This window comes from Chenopodium quinoa, unplaced genomic scaffold, assembly GCF_001683475.1.
Source record: "Chenopodium quinoa cultivar QQ74 unplaced genomic scaffold, ASM168347v1, whole genome shotgun sequence".
In the NCBI taxonomy this organism is placed as follows: domain Eukaryota; kingdom Viridiplantae; phylum Streptophyta; class Magnoliopsida; order Caryophyllales; family Amaranthaceae; genus Chenopodium; species Chenopodium quinoa.
The window spans coordinates 7,255,195-7,279,109 of NW_018745024.1; the positions used below are offsets into that span (position 1 = coordinate 7,255,195).

Genomic DNA, 23,915 nt, shown 5'->3' on the forward strand with positions numbered 1-23,915 from the left:
AAACGGAGCTCTGGATAAGAAGTTGTGACTGTTTTAAGAAGACCAAAGTGCCTGCAACCTTCCTGCCTATGCTGCACGGCCGTGCCAGATTCAGCACGGCCGTGCCAGGCATTAGCACGGCCGTGCCAGATTCAGCACGGCCGTGCCAGGCATTAGCACGGCCGTGCCAAGCCAATTTCCATGTCCGTGCCAGTGCCAGATTCAGCACGGCCGTGCCAGATTCAGCACGGCCGTGCCAGATTCAGCACGGCCGTGCCAGGCATTAGCACGGCCGTGCCAGATTCAGCACGGCCGTGCCAGGCATTAGCACGGCCGTGCCAAATTCAGCACGGCCGTGCCAGGAAGCTGCACGGCCGTGCCATATATAGCACGGCCGTGCCAATTTGAAGAAGAAACCCGGTTTACTTATTGACAAGCTAGCACGGCCGTGCCAAATACAGCACGGCCGTGCTGATCCAGGGTTAACTGCGCGCTTGACTTCTCCGAATTAGAAGACGTATATAAGGCCCGACTTTAAGAGGATTCAAAGACAGTTTTAGAGATAGTTTTGAGAGCCTTTGTAGAGAGTTATTGGAGAACGTTCTTAGTATTAGAGATTCATTAGTTTTCTTAGAGAATTTCCTAGAGATTTTAGTTTTCTTGGATTGATTTGAAGCAAGATTTGCGAAGATTCTTTGTATTATTCATTGACGACGGATATCAAAGTTCTGAACTTTTCCATTGATTCGCATCAATACAATTGGTATTATTCATTCTTGTTTATTAATCAAGCTTTATTATTCCTTAATCAGAATTCATGTTTATATCTATTATGCTTTTGGAATTCATTATTGCTTTGATTATGAATATGTGTGAGTAGTCTCCTAGCTAGGGTTTCGGGATGAAACCCGGCCTAGGTAATCTATGTAATTGAGGATTGATTTTGATAAACGGATTGTGATTAAATTGATTATATGCGATTGCATGTTAATTCATTATAATAGGAGTAGCTAACCTAGAATCTTGAATTTGATTGCATGATATCCTTGATTTGAACAAGAGATTGTGAATTGAGTATTTCATTATTGAATGTGGTTTGATTATGTATCGAGTAATGTTAAGTGCATGAGAAATCCAAGCTTAGTATTGCCCGTTGTCTTCCTATCACATGATATTGATCAGACATATAGTCTTTGCATATCCCGTTTGTCTCTGTGATTCCTTGTTGCGTAGTTACCGATGGTTTGATGAATTCCCGTTCTCCCTAGTGTCTTAGTTTATTGATTTATTCCATCTTATTAGTAGTATTTTAGAACACCATTTTCCATTGATTTCGAACTAGCTTAGGTTTAAGATTGATTTGCAATTACTCTCGTTCCTCGTGGACCGAACCTTTATTTGCCATTGTACTTGGTTATAGGGTGTTCGTATAAGTATTGTTTGATTGAGAGTTAGATTGTAGCGACCATTTTAACCCTTGTCAATATCTGAAACACAAGGCCAACTGAAGGCAATGTTTTAGATAATGGCTTTTTGGGATACAAGGCTCAATTAAAGCAATACCCCAGACTTGTCCATGGACTCATGTCTTTGGAGAACAAGTCTTACTGAAGTTTGACTTCAGCTGAAAGACCAGAGTTCTTTAAAAAGACGAGTTTTTCAGCAACCTGAAACCCAGTTACCCCAAGGCGAAGGTTTCAGACGATGCTGAATAAAGACCCTTAAGAGTAGATAGAATAAAGAAAACTTGAAAGGATAAAAAGTTGCAAGTATTTATAAAAATGGTGGCTCTGAGGCCTTTCATTAATAATTCGAAATATACTTACAAAGATTGTTTTACCCCGAAGGGTTTACACATGATATTTCTTAAGTACATCAGCATTCCAGTGGTTTTTCAGCTCTGTTCCATCTAACTAGCGAAGCTTGTATGTCCCTGGCTGAAGCTCATCATAGATTTCATAGGGTCCCTCCCATGCAGCTGAGAGTTTCCCATGGATTCGGCCTTTCTGAACTGCAGCACCATTCCGAAGGACAAGGTCTCCAATTTTGAGAGGCCTTGCATGGACCCTTCGGTTATAAAATTTGCTGATTCTCTGCTTATAAGCAGCCATTCTGCCTCGGGCTGAGTCTCTTACTTCATCGAGGAAATCGAGAGATTCCTTCATAAGTTGCTCATTCTCAGCCGAGAAGTGGTGCACTCGTAAACTTTCAGAGCCGATTTCTACAGGAAGAACGGCTTCGACATCATACACCAGCTCAAAAGGTGAATAGCCCGTTGCCTCTTTCTCAGTCGTCCGAAGTGACCAGAGGGTTCCTGGAAGTTCCTCTATCCACTTAGACTTTTGATCTTCAACCCTTTTCTTCAAAGCAATGAGGATTTGTTTATTTGCAGCTTCGGCTTGGCCATTACTTTGTGGATGACACACTGCTGAATATGCCAACTTGATGCCAAATTAATCTGTGTACCGCTTCAGCGGTAGATTATTGAATTGCCTCCCATGATCAAAGACAAGGACCTTCGGAATACCGAAGCGGGTGATGATGTTCTACCAGATAAATTTCCTGACAGTTTGTTCTGTGATATTCGAAGCTGCTTCAGCCTCAATCCATTTGCTGAAATAGTCGATGCCGACTATTAACCATCTCTTTTGGTAAGGTGCATCTGGAAAGGGTCCCAAAATGTCCAATCCCCACTGGGCGAATGGAAGCGGGTTCAGCACAGGCTGAAGCTCTTGGGCTGGTTGATGGATGACTGGTGCGAATTTTTGACATTTTTCACATTTTCTAACCAGTTCCTTAGCGTTTGAGATCATGGTAGGCCAGTAGTACCCCGCCCTTAATGCTTTGTGGGGCAAGGTTCTTCCCCCGATGTGGTTCCCACAGATGCCGAGGTGAATCTCCCGAAGGATGTAATCTGCATCTGTTGGTCCCACACATTTCAGCAATGGGGCTGAGAAGGATTTTTTCAGAAGCTCCCCTCTGAAGACGATGAACCTTGAGCTGGTTCTTTTCAGTTTGGAGGCCAAAGTTCTATCTTCGGGAATTTCTCCCCGAAGCTTGAAAGCTAGGATGGGGTCCATCTAGCTGGGTTCTGGGTCAGCGCAGCACACTTTAGGTGCTTCGTCGACACTTCTTTCTCGGCTCACTTCCACATATACAAATCTGTTCAGCTTAGTAAGAGTTGAACTGGCAAGTTTGGAGAGTGCGTCGGCTTGAGCATTCTGACCCCTTGGGATCAGCTGAACTTCAAAAGTTCTCAGTTTTGCAATGACTGTTTTGACCTTGGAAAGATAGGCTATCATAGAGGGCTCTTTGGCCTCGTAGCTGCCACCAATCTGATATGCAACTAGCTGAGAGTCTGTTTTCAGGCAGACATGCTTGGCTTCCAGAGAGATGCACAATTCTAGTCCAGCGATTGCTGCCTCATATTCAGCTTCGTTGTTCGAAGCCTTGAAAGAAAATTTTAGTGCATACTTAAAGGATTTGCCTTCGGGAGAGGTTATCACTACCCCTGCCCCCGAACCATTTACGGTGGAGGATCCATCCATAAACATGGTCCAGATTTTCTTTTCATCGTCTAGCGTCTCTTGGTACGGGCATTCGGCCAAGAAGTCCGCCAGAGCCTGAGCCTTGATGGCTGCCCTCGGCTGGTAGCTGATGCTGAATTCGGTAAGCTCGAAAGCCCACTTGGCCAGCCTACCAGATTTTTCAACTTTGCCCAGAACTTTTTCCAGCGGTTGATCAGTTAAGACCACTATTTGATGGCAATCAAAATAGGGTCTCAGCTTCCGAGCAGCTACCACTACTGCAAAGGCGACTTTATCGAGTAGAGGGTAGCGAGTCTCAGCATCCGTCAGAGTGTGACTGACGAAGTAGATCGGTTGCTGAATTTTATTTTCTTCCCTCAGCAGCACTGCACTGATGGTCGCTGGGCTGACAGCCACGTACAGATACAAAGTTTCTCCCTCTGCAGGGCTAGCCAGTGTTGGGAGTTGAGCCAGATGCTCCTGAAGCTGCTTGAAGGCCCCTTTTTGCTCTTCTTCCCAAACGAGCTGTTTTGTTTTTGGGAGTTTCAGGGCCTTGAAGAAAGGTAACCCCTTGTCCGAAGCTCTAGAAATGAACCTCGAGAGAGCTGCCATTCTTCCGGTGAGCCGCTGAACATCCCGCTTTGTTTTCGGCTCAGGAACGATCGAGCGCTGCTTTGACTTTGGAGGGATTGGCGTCAATCCCTCTCTTGCTGACCTTGAACCCAAGGAATTTCCCTGACTTCACGCCGAAGACACACTTCTTCGGATTCAGCTTCATTTGGTGCTTTCTTAAGGTGGCGAAGGTTTCAGCCAGGTCCTTAACATGGTCTTCAGATTTTTTGCTTTTGACGATTGAATTGTCAACATAAACTTCCATGTTTCGTCCTTTTTGATCGGAAAAAACTTGATTCACCAGCCTTTGGTAAGTTGCCCCCGCATTTTTCAATCCGAAAGGCATCATTTTATAGTTGTACACCGCGGCGTTCGTGACGAATGCCGTCTTTGCTCGATCGTCGGGGTGCATGAAGATCTGATGATAGCCCGAGAATGCGTCCATGAAACTAAGCAGGGCATGGCCACTTGTCGAGTCAACTAGCTGATTGATCCTCGGCAAGGGATAGGAATCCTTCGGACAAGCCTTATTTAGGTCCGTGAAGTCAACATACATTCTCTAGGTACCATTGGCCTTCTGAACCATCACCACATTTGCCAGACATTCTGGATATTGACAAGGCTCGATGAAACCTACATCCAGCAACTTTTTGATCTCGACTGCGATGTCTCGGTTCTTATTTGCGGAGTAATTCCGCTTCTTTTGCTTAACTGGCCGACACGTTGGATCGACGTTAAGCTTATGGGAGATGAGGTCTTGACTTATCCCAGGCATATCAGCTGTTGAGAAAGCAAACACATCTCTGTTGTCCCGAAGGAGCTGGATAAGTTCACAACGGGTGTTCGGATCAAGGTCCATCCCAATCGTTACACATTTCTCAGCATCTCCTTCGGTCAACTCAACCGTCTCAGTCTGCTGGTCCATGTCCATTGCTGATGGGCTGGACTCTTCACAATCTGGCCTGCTGTCTATGTCAGCAGGCGTCCCAGACTTTTTCTTCTTCGGCTGGCTCTCTGAGTCTTTCGGCTCAGGCGAAGAGCTAGCCTTTTCCTTTTCTGGCCCTTTTTCTCTGGGCACAGAACCTTGGGCCGAAGCACTTAGACCTTTCGGTTTTTTTGTGCTCGACTCTCTTTCTTTCTCTTCCTTATCCTCATCGTCGTCATCTGGGCGACTAGTGGATGGCTTGAGGTAGTTGCACCTTCGGGCGTCCTTTTGGCTGCCTAAGATCCTTTCGGGGAAGCCGGCGTCTGAAACGTAGATCATCAGCTAATGATAAGTTGAGACGACCCCTTGGATCTCGTGAATTATGGGTCTCCCCAAAATCACGTTGTATACTGAAGGAGCATCGATGACCAAAAATTCGGTCATGACGTTCTTGGCTGCCTTATCGCAGCTGATGGTGACAGGAAGTGTCACCTTCCCGTCTGGATAAGTTGAAGCCCCGTTGAATTTGGATACCGGGTAGGGTACTGGCGTGAGGTGCTTGGGCTTCAGCTTAATTTGATTGTAGGCCTTTCGGAACAGAATGTTTGCTCCGCTGCCACCGTCAACAAGAACCTTGCTGACGTCGTGGTTGGCCACCGTGGCGATGATCACCAACGGGTCCTCATGAGGGAATGTTACCCCCCGGCAGTCGGCGACTGTGAACGTCATGTTCGGCACCGGCGACTAAGGAGACTGAATGTCAGCGTTGTTCACCCGGTGGGTCAGAGCCCTAAGGTGTCGCTTGTGTTCCCTCCGAGAACATATTCCTCCCGAGATAACATTGATTGGAGAGAATTTTCCCTCCGCATTTTTGCTGTTCTTCCGGGGGAAGTCAAGGTCCTGTCGAGAGTCCTTTGCTGACTTCTCGCCTCTTTTTTCTCGCGGTGATCCGCGATGTATTTTTTCAAGTATCCCTTCCGGACCATGTCCTCGATCTGGTCCTTCAGCTGGATACACTCCTCGGTGTTATGTCCCGGTGATTCATGGAACTCGCACCATTGATTTTTATTTTTTCGCTGATACCACTCCAGGAGTGGTCTCGGCTTTCTGTAACTCTGCTCTTCCTTTGTTACGCTGTAAATTTTGGCGCGCGGAAGAGAGAGCGGGGTGTAGGACTCGTATCTGCCCGTAAAAGGAGCAGATTTTTCCTTCTTCGACTCGTTGGCCGAAGATTGTTTCGAGGCTTTCGCCTTTCCCTTTGCCTTCTGGCCTTGGCCTTCAGACGGGGGTATTTGTTTTTGTTTCCCTCCCCCAGATTGAGGTTGGGTTTTTGTTTTGTTCCACTCTTCAGCTCAGATGAACTTATCCGAAGCATTCAGTGCCTCCTCCAAGGTCTTGGGTGAATTCATGACCATGAAGTCGGAGAACTGCCCTGCTCTAAGGCCATGCTGAAGGGCGAAAACTGCCAGCCCTTGGTCCAGTTGAGAGATGCTGGACGACTCGTTGCTGAAGCGAGTCAGATAGTCTCGGAGGCTTTCAACCTCTTCTTGTTGCAGACCCATGAGCTCTGCAGTAGTCTTCTCTCGGCGGTTTGCCGTGGAGAATTTGCTCTTAAATTTGGAGGACAGATCGTCCCACCCAGTGATTGAGCCTTGTTTCACTCCCTTGGAGATCCACTCTTGCGCGACCCCCTTGAGAGTGGTTGGAAAATATTTGCACCAAGTCGCTTCGGACCTGGGGCAAAGATGCATATGAGCCTCGTACGAGGCGACGTGGTCCTTCGGATCTGAAGTCCCATCGTATGTAATGTGCGACGATATTTTAACCGTGGGCACATGCTCTTCCAGAATCTATTGCTCGAATGGGGAACTGGTGGGTAGCATAACGGCCTTGCCTTTGTTCCTGGCCGAAGGAACTGCGCTCCGCCCTCTTAGAGAGGTAGGAGTGGTTTTCGTCCCTAGCTGGGAAGTCTGGGCCTCGGCTACAGGGAACGAGAGGCGGCTGTGCACACTCGGCTCCCTGCCACCGAGTCGGTCGAGCACGCTTCGGCGAACAGTCTTAGGTCGCTCTCGGTGGGCAGATTCTGGCCGAGAGGCTGAGTTGCTGCTCTTGTGCGTTTCTGGCCGAGAGGTTGAGGATCCTCTGAAAAATTGAGGGTTCTTTTTCCTCTCTCTTTCAGTTTTCCAAGTATCCTCTTCCCACTCTTCCAGCTCCTGGAAGGAGGGAGGTTTTCCCCCGTCGCGGTCTAGCTTCCTCCGCTGGTTCCTGGTATGCGGAGGAGTTCGATCACGAGGTGGATGCATATTTTGTGCCCTCATCGCCTCCATGAGCACTGCCAACGCTCTCGCCACCTCTTCCGAGCTGGGCCCCGTCAAAGGGGTCCTCGCCTGAGTGTGACACTACTAGAAAATAGCTTAATTCCGACGGACTGCTTTCGACGGACCCAATATTCCGTCGGATAAAGGGAAATTTACGACGGATTTTTTTTTCGTCGGAAATTTCCGACGAATTCATCGATTCCGTCGGAAATTTCCGACGGAATAAAAGTCCGTCGTAATTTTTGTATGTTCCGATGAAATTTTCCGTCGGAAATTACCTTTTCCGACGGATTTATATTCCGTCGTAAGTTTACGACGGAATATTCCGTCGGAACATAATTTATTTTTTTAAAAAAAAAACCATTTCCGCTACAAAACCCTAAACAAACTTCAAGAAGCGCCTCTTTTCTCTTCTCCTCTCCACTCTCTCTCTTCTCCATTCCTCTGCTTCTCTCTCCTCTCTGCTTCTCCCTCTTATCTTCTTCTCTCTCCTCTCATTCTCCTTTCCTCTGTTTCTCTCTGTTCTCTCTCCTCTCGTTCTCCCTCCTCTCGTTCTCCTTTCGACCACCACACCACGGCATCAACAACAACACAACCACCGTCATCAAACACCACGGCATCAACAACAACACAACCACCGTCATCAAACACCACCGTCATCAACGACCAACACACAAATGACATCAACCAACTACTTGAAAGGTTTTTTAGGCCAAATTCGGCCATAAAAAGTTTAGATCTACACTTTTCATGGCCGAATTTGGCCTTGTTAAACCGTTTTCGTGTTGAAATTCGAAGCATATTTCAATTTCAGGTATGTTTTATGTTTTAATTTTTCGATTTTTGTTTCCGTTTATTTTTTTTTAAAATATGGATTTCGGTGGTGGTGGTGGGTGTGGCTGATGTGCGTGCGTTTAGCATTTGCAGTGGTTTTTTGGTGGCTGTGAGATATGGGCTTAGGTGGGGTCGGGTTCGGTCGGGTCCGGGTTAGGGTTTGGGTGTTTAGGTGGGTGGATCTGGGTATGGGTGAGGGTGGAGTATGGGTATTTTGGTTAGAGTTCGGTCAGGGTGAGGGTAAAGTGGTGGTGGTGCTGTGGATAGGTTAGGGTGGTTGTGGTGGTGGTGCTGTGGATCTGGGTACGGGTGTGGGTGGTGTTGTGGATAGGTTAGGGTTAGAAAGTGGGTGTGGTTGGGGTTGACAGGGGTGTTTTGGGTGGTTGGAGGTTGTCGGTGGGTGGTTGATCTGGTGGTTATCGGTGGTAGATGTGGTGGTTGGGGTGGTTATGGATGACGGTGGTGGTCTGCTAGGGCTAGGTTGTAGGTGGGTAGTGGGGTGGTGGATCTGGTGTAGGTGGTTGGTGGGTAATGTTCTGGTGTGGTTGGATGGTTGTGTGAGGTGGTGTGGGGTGACGGCTTGCGGTGGTACAGCATGGCGGTGGCCTTTTTTTTTTTGTTTTTTTTAAAGCATTTTCCAACGGAAATTCCGTCGAGAATTTACGACGGAATTCAATTCCGTCGAAATTTTCCGAGGGACTTTGCCGGGCTTGAAAATACTCTCGGCAGACTGAAATCCGTCGGAAATTCCGTCGAAAAACCCATTTACGACGGAAATTCCGTCGGAAAAGGGTGTTTTTCCGACAACAACTTTTCCGACAACCGGTTACGACGGAATTCCGTCGTAAATGGGTTTTTCGACGGAAAACAAGGTGTTTCCGACGAAAATTTTCCGTCGCAATTAACATGTTTTATAGTAGTGTGAGAATGAGAGCGGATGGTCAAAGGCTGGCTTTGGGGAACTGAATGAGTCCCGTGATCGGACTGACTTCTGTTAGACTAAAGGGGACTCGGTCTATGATGGGAGTTGTGTATCATGGGAGAAAGGGACTCCTCCCGGTACGATCCTCCCCCGAACTAGCACCCTTAGACGAGTTTCGGTCCGGCGAGGGTGATGGTGTAGGAGTTTTAGGCCTTTCGCCTGCTCCTGGACGGAGGCTTTTGTTCTTGCGGTTCTTAGCCATTGCTACTAAGTTGATTGCAAGATGATTTTGATTGGCTTAAAGATGTTTGAAAGTCTTTCCCACAGACGGCGCCAAATTGTTTCAGGTGCAAACAATGGGACCTTGCCGAAGGTCCGATGAAATGGTGAAGACTGGGCTCGGTCCAAGTGATGTTGGGCCGAGGGTTTCTCGCACAGCAAGCACACGTAAACTAGCCTCGGGGGTGTTGCCGAGGAAGGCCCCTCCGATGCTAAAGTCAGTACAATGTGTAGAGAGAGAGAGAGTTATGCAAGAGAATTAATTGCTTGAGGCTTTTTTGAATGAATGTACAAATGTGATATTGATGGCTTTTATACCTTTGCATATATGGGGGATGTGAGCCTTGGCCCAATTGACTTGCCTTGTGGACTGATCTTGACTTTAGCACAATTGGAGAGATTATACTTGACCTTGGGCTTTTAATTGGATCATTTAATGACTAGGCCCAATTGGACTAAATTGTACCCAAACACAAGGAATGTTAAATGTTAGTTACATTAGAAGTTTCTTACTTGTATTAAGCTTACCCAACTCAAATCTCTCAACTTTATGGTTAGCTGTTAAATTGACTGCCATTACTTACTGATGACATTCATTGTTGACATCTTATGAAAAATTTGTCACTTAAATAAAACAAACGACGGTTAAAGAAAAGTAGATCACTTATAAAACAGAGGATGTTTGTTAATAGTGTGCATAATATATATGTTAACAAAAGTGAACAAATAAAATCCTTAATTTGGGTGTACAATAAGCCAATAACCTTTGCAAGATTAAGAAATTAATCACCCTCATATGAGATATTGTATAATCAAAATCAATACCACACAATAAAAACTTAACCCTCCTAACACACTTGTTATTGGATGTCCCATGGCTAGCAACGCTACAAGGAACATACCTGACACACCGTGATTACGATGGCATCGCTCTCTTTTAATTTCTCTGCTCCTCAACACTGTCGTGATTACGATAGCATCGACCTCTCAACTTGTTGAATTGCTCTTGAATTGGTTCCACAATGAACTTTTTAAACTTGTTGAATTGCTCTTGAATTGGTTCCACAGTGAACTTTTTAAACTTGTTAATAGCAGTAGCAAAACCACCGCCATTGTTAGCAACCAAACTGATTGATTGCTTCCAAGTAAGAAGGAAGGTAATGAAGCAGAGTCCACAAACCAAGAGAGCCAACCATAAACTCTTTTCAGCAGTAACCACAAACACACCCATTGTGAATGTAAGCAATGTGAGGTAGAAGGATGCACGAAGCAAGTGTATAGCGATATCTAATATCCCGAGAGAGTCGTGAATGTTGCCAATAACCATCACCCAAAGTAGTAAGAAAAGGCAAAGCATTGAGCAGCACATTGCACCTGAGTTTGATGTAACGAAAATGATGAATGCCGTCTTTTCCAAAAGAATAGGAGAACCGTCATCGCCATTAAATCCACCAGGTACTTGAAAGGCAGCTGCAAAAGTTATGGTTGCTAACAGGGCAGCAACTACAGAGAGAGCATTGGCAGACTCTTTCGTATCTGTCTTGCAAATACCGTATGATCTTTTAGCTAAGTACACTGCCTCCGGCATTTTATACCGAATTTGTTTTACTATCTGTTGCATGTAATGAAAAGTATTAAACAAAAAACAATAATACAGAAACAATTGGGGTCTAATTCACTTTTTTTTTTTGCTTATATTTCTAAAAAGTGAAATCATATGAATTCAATTGATAAAAAATAAGTTTATTATATCATCGTTTTATGTGCGCTTTTTTATCACTAAAAATCTTTAATTTTATGATAAAAAAATAAACTACCTCCGTTACATATTATTTGCAATGATTAGCATTTTCCCTCTCTACTTTATGTCAAATCGTTGTAAATAATATGTAACGGAGGTAGTAAAAAAAAATTAGATTTGAGGAGAAAGAAAGTGTAACCGGAATGGATAAGGGAAAAAAAAGAAAGGGGTTTGGTATTGAGTGAGCATGTGCCTAGCACATAGTGTAGTGAACGTTGAAAAACAGGGTCGAACCCCATTTTCCAACATAAGGTATGATGTCCAAAAACGTAAAGAGGTTTTTGACAAAAAAAAAAAAAAAAAAAAAATAATAATAATAATAAATTATGAGAAGGGTCTTTGACAAAATTTTCTTAGAAAAATATACTAGCTCAGCTTCATGATGCAACTTTTAAATTTTCTATTTCTCACAAATAATATCCAAAATGACATCTAATATGAAATGGAGGTAGTACATTATTACAAATCTAATAGAACTATATTTGATATATTTTTTCTTTGTACACTATTGCAATGTTTGGTAAAATCAGACAATCAGATCAGAATAGATAAGCAAAAATAAGGTGAATTAAACAAGGCTCGACGATGCTAATGCATGCAAGCAAACAAATAATAATACACATACCTCATTTGGGACATCATGTAATGCAAGTAAATCCCGAATTGTTTGTCCCCTTTTATTTGCCAATTCTAGTTCTGTTAGTTTCGTCTCTAAACATCTTTTAGCTAATGAAATTGTAGCTGCAGTGTTCTCAGTCTGAATGGCATGATGAAGGGGTGTGTTTCCGTCATAATCTTGCACTAATCTTTGTGCATCAGCTTCAGGGATATCGAATAACATCTTCCTATCAGCATCCTCACCCGTAAAACGCAACAAATGCAAAAAAGTCTTGCCACTTGAATCTAGGAGGTATGCTGATTGAGGATGTTGTTCAAGTATAGCACGTAAAACACTGAAACAACCAGACCTAGCTGCGCACATCAATGGGGTTAGGCCTTCATCATCTCGTATATAAGCTGCTTGACTGCTCGTATCACGTAATCTCTTCACAAACTCGTCTGCTTTTTCAACAGCTGCATGATATATACGTTTAACCCATTATGTTGATAGAATCTAAAATCAATTATGATTATGAAACTCAAATCATATTTTCAATTTCTTTTGGGATATTCCCCGTATTGAGAAACGAAATTTGTTTCTAAGGAGCACTTTCGTGAATAAATCAACAACTTTTCATTATTGTGGGCTTCACAATTGAATAAATTTGTTGGTTTATTTATGAAAATGTCATATGAGACACAAATTTTATTTTTTACTATGAGAAATTGGGCTCTTTTTTTTTTTTTTTTTTTTTTTTTTTTTTTTGACATAAGGTCAAGGGTTTAAAACAAAATATAAGATTAAACATAATGTTGGAAAAGAGACTTACTAATAGAAAAGCCATTCTTGGCAAAGGAATGGAGTGGAGTCTCGCCTAAGTCATTCACACGAGAGGCGGCCTCATCGTCACATTTAAGCAGGGTGAACGCATCATTGAGGTTGTTGGTCTGTAAAGCCTCATGAATCGGAAAGTTACCTTTGTTATTTTTCACAGCCCATGGGGCAACATAAAATGCTTTCCGTCTTTCATCTAACTCGCCTAGAAAACCTTTGGATGCATTTACTAGTAATTCCCCTGACTTACTGTCCTTGCACTTCACAGCAAGGTGAAGGGGCGTGTCTCCATTATTATCCGGTCGCATGCTAAGACTCGTGAAGTGTTCTACAGCAATCTTAACAAATTGATCTGCATTTGCACTTCCATGTCTAAGAGCTATGTGAACAATATTATTTCCACCTGGTGTTTGACGACAAAAGTATTCCTCATCAAGTTTTATTTGCCCACTTTCCACATCGATTTCTGTATGAGCTTCAGCCATAGCCTTCTCAAATTTTTCAGTACTTCCTTCTACAGCTGTTTTGTAGAGATCTTCATTCATCAATTTATCCATTGATTCCCTCTCTTTCACATTGCTTCTGCTTACCAATGGTAGCAGTGGCTTCTGCACAAGCAAGTAATTAAAAACGAAAATTTATTAGCATTGTCCAATTTTCAGAAGATAAAAGTGTTTATCAATTGCTTATTCCAAGCTTGTAAGAGGTACATCAATTTCTTGTAAACGGATGCATAACTTTTTCTATTAACAAATACAAGCAATCGATGCATTCCAAGCTTCTAAGAGGTACATCAATTGCTAGCTACATCCATATTTGATACTTTTAAGTTTTAACAAATGCTGCAAGTGAATCCATAACTACACAAATTAAAGATACATATAGAAAGAGAGATGGAGTAGAAGCATTACGCACCATGGTAGGCAAATGGGCTCGTGTTGAGAGTAAATCAAAAACTGATTGACCATCATTATTAACAATGTTTAATTCCTGTTTGTTTTTTGACTGGAGACACACTTCCATGAGAAATTTTGCTTTAGTATAATCCGCATCAACAATGGCTAAATGCAAGGGAGTGTTCCCATCTTCATTTTGTACAATTCTAAGATCATCAACCTCAGAAAACTTGAAGAAATCCTTCCAAACCGGTAATATATCTCTCAAATCATCAGCAAGGTCTACCACCAAAGCCTTTAGGTGGTGCAAAATTGTTTGACCTTTATCATCTCTAAGCCCAATGGATGCAGGAAACTGTTGAGCAAGAAGCCTAGCCATCCCGAGTCGGCCACTTTGTACTGCTCTTAAAATAGGAGTGAAGCCCTCTTTGTCACGCTTGTAAACTAGAGACTTCATTAGTTGAGAATGTTTCTCTAGAAAATCTTTTTCTACAACGTTATACGTACATTAATCATTAGCAGTTCCTCGTTCAACAAAAGATTAGAGTAAAAAATAGGCAAAATTGGTATAAACAATCTTTTTGTCTAACTTTTTTATTTACTAAACCACCTTTTATGTTTTTTTTTTATTTACTAAACCACCTTTTAAGTACCAAAATTCTTAATTGCACCATCAAAATAAATAAAATTTCCTCGTTCATATTGTATATTTTATTAATATCAAGTTTTTATAATTTTTACAATTTATTCAACAGCTTCAATCAATATTATTTACTAAAAAACAAGTTGGGCCCTATTTTTCTTGCATTGAACCAAAATATCTTACATTTGCAACTTCATTAGCAAAATCCTTATAATCGTTAGTAGTAATTATTATAAATATTCAAACATGTAAGAAAATCGGGTGTACAATAATTATTGTACTTTTGTTGTATAGTTTGTTTTAAAGATAAATAATAGTTACAACAACCAAAATAAATAAAAGTTGCCCCAATTTGAATAAAAAGTCCCCTCGATATAAATATAAGTTATTTATGCTTTATTGATAAAAAGAATTTTTCTTAAATGAGTATAAATCAAATTTTAGTGAGGGAAAGTGACTATAATACCCTAATAAAACTTAAATCTCAATGGTTATTTACATTAAAAAAAGGAAAAATTCACATTTACTACCAGCAAAAACACCACGTATCAGATTTATTACCTGTCTTAAAAAATATTTTATATTACTACCACCCAGAATCACATAATTAAAATTTTACTACCACTTAACGGAATCCGTTAAAGTTCCGTTAAGTTTATTAATAAAAATAATAATTAAGATTTTTCAAAAAAAAAATGTAACCCAGCCACCCCCTCCCCTCAACTGCCACCCCTTCCCACCCCCCTGCCGGCGGCCGGAGCGACCCCACCCCCTCCCTCCAGCTGGCGCGACCCCACCCCTCCCTTTCCTCCACCCCTACGCAGCCAACCCCCTCCCTTTTCCCGTTCTTGCTGCCCTTACCCCCACCCCAAACCGCGCGGAAACCACCCCCTTTCCCTTCCCCTCTCACCGGAAATTGCCCCCTCCCTATTCCCCCCGTCGAAATTGACCCCCCTTCCCCTACCCTTTCGGCCATGCCTAACCCTAAACTACCTCCCCAAAACCACCCAAAACGAATTCAATCTTCGCCGGAGCTGCCACTGGTGGGTTCCTTCAAATGCGTCAGGGTCTTAGATCGTCGGCTCGTTCTACAGCTTTTGGTGGGGTTCTTCTTGCTTTGAATGAAGGTGCTGGGATTATGATTAATCGGATGTTGTTGCAATTGGGGGGTTGTGGGTACGCTCAAACGGGTGCAGGTGTGGGTGGTGGGTTTGAGCAGGGGAGCTAAAGTGGGGGCAACAAGAACAGGAAAAGGGAGGGGTTGGCTGTGTAGGGGTGGGGGTGGGGTCGTGTCGGCGCCGGCAAGGGGTGGCAGTTCAGGGGACAGGTGGCAGTGAAGTGAAGGGTGGCTGCAAGGTGGTTGAATTAACGGTTGCTAGACCTAACTAGTTGTTGTTATGGGCCCCTAAAACAGAAACAGTAACGGGGTTAGTCACTAGTAGTTATTTCTAAAGTTAGGGATTTATGGTGGTAGTAATATAAAATATTTTTTTAGACATATAGTAAATCTGATACGTGGTGTTTTTGCTGGTAATAAATGTGAATTTTTCCTTAAAAAAACATAGATATCTATAAAAAAAAAGGAAATTTTGTGTAGAACTACCCTAAAGATAGGGTCATTTGTGAACAACTACCCATTTTATTTTTATTTGTTTAGAACTACCTACAAGTTTGAAAACATTTGGGTAGCACTACCTATTAACATTTTTCGTCCAATTAAGACGTTATTGGAGCTCACTTTTATCACTTTTGCCACTCAATTAACTCTCCCAATTTGTATAAAGGTTTTAATTTACCTTAATTAACCTAATTAAGGTTTTCATCAAAATTTATTTTAGGGTTCATGAGTGTAGTATTATTTGGGGATTTTAATTTCTAAGGTTTGGGAGTTTAGTTGAATCGGGGTTTTTGCTTATTTTAACATTAATTGACCATTGTAATTGAAAAAAGTAAAAAATTGGGCCAAAATAACGTTTTAATGGGACGAAAAACGTTGGTGGGTAGTGCTACCCAAACTTTTCAAAACTTGCGGGTATTTCTAAACAAATAAAAAAAATGGGTAGTTGTTCACAAATGATCCTATCTTTAAGGTAGTTCTACACAAAATAAAAAATTATCTCAAAACGACCGAAAGTTATCCTAAAAAGGTTCTATATACACTAATCATACAAGATCATATCATAGGATGGTTCTACCGTAGTCGTCGACTACGAACAACTACGCACGACTATGGACGACTATGATAAGAAATTAAATCTGCGTCGTTTATTATTTTTTTTTTTGCTTAATCTTAGCCTTTAAATATTACACTTTCAAAAAAAATTAAAAATTTGATTTACACATCATTTAAGTCATGACCAGTCAGCAAACTGTTGTTTGTTTTCATACTTTTAGAAGGTTAATTTTTTTTCCCCCAATTTACAATATTATAAAAAAAACCATCCAAGTCAATTATAAAATAGTTAACAATTATTTTTAAGAGGAGAACTCATATTAATAGTTTCAACCTTCTTTAATGACGTACTTCATCATTAATTTTTAACCTTATTTTTCATCCAAAATTCATTCGTATATATGATATCAATAAGAATAATGTTTTCATCATATTTATGCGTCAATATAAAATTAATTTATGATATTAAATCAATGTAAGTATATGTATACACAATTTGATTAAAGCAATAGCATAATATTTTATAATATTATGTTTAATTTTATTTGTCATATAATTTCATGTTAAATTTTAATTTGTCATATGAGTTTTTAGTAACCCCATTGTTAAAGCTTGAATCGACAATGCCATTGTTTAAGATGGGTGTCTGTTTATGTTGAAGATGAATTTATTTTATTTTATATTTTTCTTTTAGTTTTGTACAAAAATAAATAACAAATAAGTTGAAAAACTTCCATGATTTTAGCATTTTGCATTTTGTGTAGAAAGGATTTTTTTTTTGAAGAAATATCAAAAGGTTTTATACGATTTTTTTTTTTTGAGATTATATAATCAATCTAAATATTTTAGCTAAAACCATACAACCATAATTTAGGAAAAAGAGAAAATGGTATTATTTGAAAAAAAAAGAAAAGAAATATTAGTTTAAAAAAATTAATTAGCCTTGTACTTTCATAGAAAAAAAAATGCTTGTCAAAATACATATAAATAAATAAATTAGTACTTCGTGATTTGGGAGGTAGGGTTGATTAGTAGTTATCTTTGACTAAATCTTTCTTTACTTATTTTTTTTTTCCAATATAATTATCTTTTTATCAATTTATGAATATGTAGTATATAAAAAAAATATGTAGTATAATTATTTTTTATTAAATTAAGGTTGACATTTAATTTTAAAAGATACTCTGAATTTATTATATTTTTTTTTTGAACAAAAAAAGATATTCTAAATTTGATTATAAGTGGGGGTGAGCATAACAGGGTACCCTGTAAAAATTCCAGGAACTGGAACCTGTTGCAACAGGTTCCTCAAAATGGGAACCGGAACTGGAACCTGTTGAACAGGTTCCTGGAAATTGGGAACCGAAACCAGAACCTACAGGTTCCGGTTCTGATTCAAGGTACCTTGTATTATAATATACTCACAAACTTTTTTGCGGATTTTTTAATAAAAAACTGGTTGGTCACTAATTTATAATGTTTGCAGCTTGCAAATAAGACAAACTAATAGTACTTGTCTAATAAATTTAATATATATATTTTTATAATTGTAATTTTGATATTTATTATTTAAAAATTGAGTAAGAATTAGTGTATAATTTGAAATTAAGTGATATTTTATTAGGTACAGGATACCCTACAGGTTCCGGTTCCAAAAAATTGAGAACCTGAACCGGAACCTGTTACTACAGGTTCTCCAGTTTGCTACCCGGAACCAGAACCTCTTGTACAGGTTTCGGTTCCAGAACCACCGATTCCTAGCAGGTTCCGGTTCCATTTCAGGGTACCTTGATTTTTTGTTCACCCCTAATTATAAGTATTTAGATTTTGGAATATTCATATTAATATCTAAGGAGAATATAAGTTTTAAATGAACCGTATTACTATTATTCATCACTAGTGTTATATTTTATTCTTTATCCATTATTCTCTATCTATAAATAGAGGACATTCTCTCTTAACAAAGGGTTAAATATTATATTAATGCTTGAAATTAAGCATTACTAGTACGTATTTTCTAGTACTCGTAATTAACATTCATTTAGGGCTTGTTCACATTTACTGAACTAAGCTGTACTGAACTGAACTAAGCTGTACTGAACTGAACTGAACTGATTGGAGCTGAACTAAACTGAACTGATTGGAGCAGAACTGAACTGTACTGATTGGAGCATAACTGAACTGAACTGAATTGAGCTGAAATGAATATTTTATGAGAGAGGAAAATTAAGAGCTGAATTGAACTGAACTGAACTGATTGGAGTTGAACTGAACTGAATTAAACTGAACTGAATTGATTAGAGATGAATTGAACTGAACTGAACTGAAATTAAGTAAATATGAACAGACCCTTAATTAATACAAATAATTATTTTCCTCAAAAAAACTGCAAATAATTATTTAGTGTCAAACTAAATACATTGAATCTTTCCCTAAAAAAAACATTGAATCAAGACAATTGAACAACATAAACTATTGCATCTATTTTGTCTAATTACATTTTTTTTGGTGCAAGTCAAGTATTTGTAGTTTGGTTGTTTTTTTTATTTATGTTTTCATGTCTTTTCGACTCAAAAAATTAGATTAAAATTGTTTTTTGAGTAAAAAAGACATTTAAAAAGGTGTGTGCGTATTTGAATTAAATATTTTCATGTTGCCCTTCAAATTTTTTTTTGTTGAAATATATATATTTTGTAATATTCAAATGGAACCTTCCCATTAATATATAGGCAACCTCAAATGATTAGGGTTTAATTTATTAAAATAGATATACTACTTCTATTTCATATTTTTTGCAACTTAATCTCACAAATAATGTTATTTTAATACCTCCAAATACTCTTTATTGGAACTCTATAATACTTTATTAAGACTGCTTAATTTGATTATTTATAATACCTCCAAATATTTTTTTTGGAACTCTATAATACCAAATTGGGACTGCCTAATTTGATTATATTACCTCCAAAAGTTCTTTATTGGGACTTTATAATACTTAATTGAGACTGCCTAATTTGATTAAAGTACCTTCAAAAATTATTTATTGGGACTCTATAATACTTAATTGAGAGTTCCTAATTTGATTATAATACCTCCAAAAATTCTTTATTGGGACTCTATAATACTTAATTGAGACTGTCTAATTTGATTATAATACCTCTAAATATTCTTTATTGGGACTCTATAATACTGAATTGAGACTGACTAATTTGATTATAATACCTCCAAATATTCTTTATTGGGTCTTTACAATAATTAATTGAGACTGCCTAATTTGATTATAATACCTCCAAATATTCTTTATTAGGCTTCTACAATACTTAATTGAGAATGCATTATTTGATTATAATACCTCCAAATATTATTTATTGACACTCTATAATACTTAATTGAAACTCCCTAATTTGATTATTTATAATACCTCTAAATATTCTTTTTTGGGGACTCTATAATACCTAATTGGGATTGCCTAATTTGATTATAATACCTCCAAAAGTTCTTTATTGACTCTATAATACTAATTGAAACTGCCTAATTTGATTATACAAGCTCCAAATATTCTTTATTTGGACTCTATAATACTTGATTGGGATTTCCTAATTTGATTATAATACCTCCATAGATTCTCTTTTGGACTCTATAATATTTAATTGGGACTGCCTAATTTGATTATACCTCCAAATAAAATTCTTTATTGGGACTCTATAATACTTAATTGAGATTGCCTAATTTGATTATAATGCCTTCAAATATTCTTTATTAGAACTCTATAATACTTAATTGGGATTAACTCATTTGATTATAATAACCTCGAAATATTTTTATTGGAATTCTAAAATACTTAACTAGATTAACCCCGTGCGATAAACGATTTTAAAATAAGAATTGAATTATAGACTTTTAACACATACTGAAAGAAAATAACTACTTTCTCAATTTTCTTAACTAATTTATAATTAAATATGAATATACAATTCCCCAAAATGCATAATTTTCATATTTAATTAGGAAATTTCAATTATATTATATTATTAACTATTGTTAACAACTCGTAAATAACTAAATAGCATAATATGTATGTGTAGAAAACCCAAAATTAAAAATTTAAACATTCAAATGGAATATATTTTCAGTGAACATGTACCAGATTCTTTTGTGCTGAATAATGATGGTCCGATGGTGGGGGAGGTGTGTGAAGAGGCGCTTAGTGATAATACGGGTGTGGGGAGGGAAATGGGAAGGGTGTTAACTGCTGGTGGGGGGTCTGAGTTGGGGGTTTCAGTGAACATGCCTAAGGGAGAGGGGGGTGTTGTTGGTGAGAAACAAATAAGGGGGGATGGGGAAAAAAAGAAGATTCTGAAGACTTGGAGAAGGTTGGAGAGAATGGAGGAAGGTTATAGTGGGGAGGGGGTTGTTTTGGGCATGGGCAGTAAGAATGAGGAGTTGACAAAGAATAAGAAAAGAAGTATGGTGAGTGAGAATTTAAAGGAGCCAGTAGATAAGAAGAAGAAGATGGACATTGATATTTTTTCTGGGGACAGACACATCCAAGTAGAGGGAAGTGGTGGTGACCACTCCCTCGAAGGGCAATGAAAATATTAAGCTGGAACGCTCAAGGACTTGGCAACCCTTGGGCGGAGAGGACTCTCCTAGACTTGTGTTGGAGAGAGAGGCCGGAGGTAGTGTTCTTGATGGAGACGATGATTGATGATGGTAGGTTAGAAAGAATTAAAAAGCGGTGTGGTTTTGATAGTGGTATTTTCATTAGTAGTAACGGAAGGTCGGGGGGCATTGGGTTTTGGTGGAGGAGTGTAAGGGTTAATACGGTGTCTTTTTCTACTCACCATTTTGCTGTGGATATTTGTAATCCGGATGGGGTACCTTGGTGGAGAGCTATTGGTATTTATGGATGGCCCGAGACGGAAAATAAACATAAGACGTGGGAGATGATGAGAAACCTCAAAAATGATTGTTCTTTGCCTTGTATCATGTTTGGTGATTTCAATGAAATCGTTAGCATGAGAGAAAAGAAGGGAGGTGTGGTTCGGCGTGATTCTTTGATGGATGCTTTCCGGGGAGCGATTGATGATTGTGGATTGAAAGATTTGGGGTACAAGGGTAGTATATTTACCTGGCAAAGAGGGAAAACGGTTGATACTACTGTGTGAGAGCGACTCGATAGGTTTCTTGGTGATGATGCGTGGTGTGAGTTATTTCCAAATTATTCTGTGCAACACTTGGTGAGGGAGGAGTCGGATCACTCCCCTATTTTGCTTGACAACATCAATTACTATGAAAGGGGTAGGAAAGGGAAGTTGTTTCGCTTCGAGAGTATGTGGCTTTCCAGGGATGATTGCAACAATGTGGTGTCGAGCTCGTGGCAAAATAGTGAGGGCCTAGCTCCTCATATGAGGATAGCACATTGTGCGAGTGATCTGAAAAAATGGGCGTCGAAGGCTTTTGGTGACACCAAGAAAAAGTTGAAGAAACTGGAAGAGGAGTTGCGAACTGAATAGGCTGGTCTTGTTGATGCCTCCATGTTAGCGAATTGCGAAAGAATTTCTGGGGAGTTGGGTGAGCTTCGAAGACTAGAGGAGAGCTATTGGTATGCAAGGTCTCGTGCTAATGAATTGCGCGATGGTGATAAGAACACCGCTTATTTTCACCGTAAGGCTAGCCAGAGACGCAAGAAGAATCGGATTGAGGGGCTGACGGATCACGATGGCATTTGGGTTTCGGATGACAGACGTGTGAAAGGGATGGTGGCGGAGTATTTTTCGCACTTGTTTTCTTTGGGTCTTCCATCGGGGTTTGAGGAAAAACTTGAGGGTATCGATAATCTGGTGACTGACGAGATGAATGTTGCCCTTGAGTTGGAGCCGAGTGCAGATGAAATTAAAGAAGCGCTTTTTCAAATGCATCCGAACAAAGCACCGGGCACTGATGGTATGCATGCTCTATTTTTTCAAAAATTTTGGCATATTGTTGGTCCTGATATTATTACTCTTGTCAAAAATTGGTGGAGTGGTTCCGTTGATATTTCTGAAATAAATCGGACTTGCATTGTTCTCATTCCAAAATGCAATGATCCGAAATTTTTGACTGAGTATAGACCGATTAGTTGTTGCAATGTGATCTATAAAATAATATCTAAGACTTTGGCGAATAAATTGAAACCTTTGTTGAATGATATTATATCGGTCAATCAGAGTGCTTTTGTTCCGGGCCGTTTGATTACTGATAATGCACTAATTGCTTTTGAGATCTTCCATTATATGAAAAGAAAAGGGGAGGGGAGACATGGTTCAGTGGCGCTGAAATTAGATATGAGTAAAGCATATGATAGGGTTGAATGGGTTTTTTTTGGAGAAGGTTATGGAAAAATGGAATTTGGGGGAAGATGGATTGAGAGGGTCATGAAATGTATTTCGAGTGTCTCTTATTCTTTTAAAGTGAATGGTGACATAACTGGGAAGGTTATTCCTTCTAGAGGCCTCAGGCAGGGTGATCCTATCTCCCCGTATCTATTTTTGTTTTGTGCTGATGCTTTCTCAGGTCTGATTTCGAAAGCGGCTAGGGAGAAAAAAATCCATGGGGTGAAAATTTGTAGAGCCGCTCCAAGGGTCTCTCATTTGTTTTTTGCCGATGACAGTATAATTTTTGCTAAAGCTACTCTGCAGGAATGCTCGAAAATTGCTGATATTATCAGAGTGTATGAAAGAGCGTCTGGTCAGAAAGTCAATCTAGATAAGACAGAGGTGGCTTTTAGTAAATGTGTTTCGGCGGAAAGGAGGAATTTGATTATTGAGACTCTTGGTGTTAGAGAGGTGGAAAGACATGAAAAATATTTAGGTTTACCAACGATAATTGGTATGTCCAAAAAGGCTATTTTTACCTGCTTGAAAGAGAGGATTTGGAAAAAGGTGAATGGGTGGAAAAAGAGATTGATGTCGAGACCGGGTAAGGAAGTTCTCATTAAGGCCGTGGCTCAAGCTATTCCAACATACATGATGAGCATCTTCAAAATTCCGGATGGATTAATTGAAGAAATCCACTCTTTTGTGTAAATTTTGGTGGGGGTCGAGGGAAGATGTGAAGAAGATGCACTGGAAAAATTGGAAAAAGCTTTGTTTACCGAAGGCTAAAGGGGGTATGAACTTTAGAGATTTGAAGTGTTTCAACCAAGCTCTCCTAGCTAAGCAACTTTGGCGGCTATACACTAACGAGTCAACTTTGCTCCATAAGATTTTGAAGGCGAAATACTTTAAGAACTCGTCAATTTTTGAAGCAAATAGGGGTTTTGATCCTAGTTTCTCTTGGCGGAGTATGTGGGGAGCGAAGGGTTTGTTGAGAGACGGGTTGGTATGGAGAGTGGGAAATGGTTCAGATATTGATATATGGGCTGACTCGTGGCTGCTAGTTGATGGTAAACCTTGCAAAATCCCTCAATTGGTGGATGGGGGTGGTAGTAGGAAGGTGTGTGATTTGATGTATGATGATAGAAGTGGGTGGGATGTTGCTAAGATAGAGAATATGGTGGGTTTTGGGATGGTGTAATGCAATTCTCGCTA

At 39.8% G+C, this 23,915-nt stretch overlaps 2 protein-coding genes across 2 annotated transcripts in view; both read right to left on the reverse strand.

Annotated features, from left to right (window-relative positions):
- Positions 1–10,061: 10,061 nt before the first annotated feature.
- On the reverse strand, positions 10,062–13,218 carry LOC110708990 (protein ACCELERATED CELL DEATH 6-like). The gene is made up of 3 exons (XM_021887214.1): positions 12,628–13,218; positions 11,823–12,271; positions 10,062–11,008 (listed from the first exon to the last, which is right to left on the reverse strand). The coding sequence occupies exons 1-3, from the start codon at positions 13,187–13,189 to the stop codon at positions 10,334–10,336; spliced, it is 1,686 nt and encodes a 561-aa protein (XP_021742906.1). The 5' UTR covers positions 13,190–13,218; the 3' UTR covers positions 10,062–10,333.
- Positions 13,219–13,553: 335 nt separating this feature from the next.
- LOC110708442 overlaps positions 13,554–23,915 on the reverse strand; it is a 41,419-nt gene continuing 31,057 nt past the window's right edge. The window contains exon 6 of the mRNA XM_021886571.1: positions 13,554–14,017. The gene's annotated coding sequence lies outside the window, so the exon portion shown is untranslated. The remainder of the gene's footprint in view (positions 14,018–23,915) is intronic.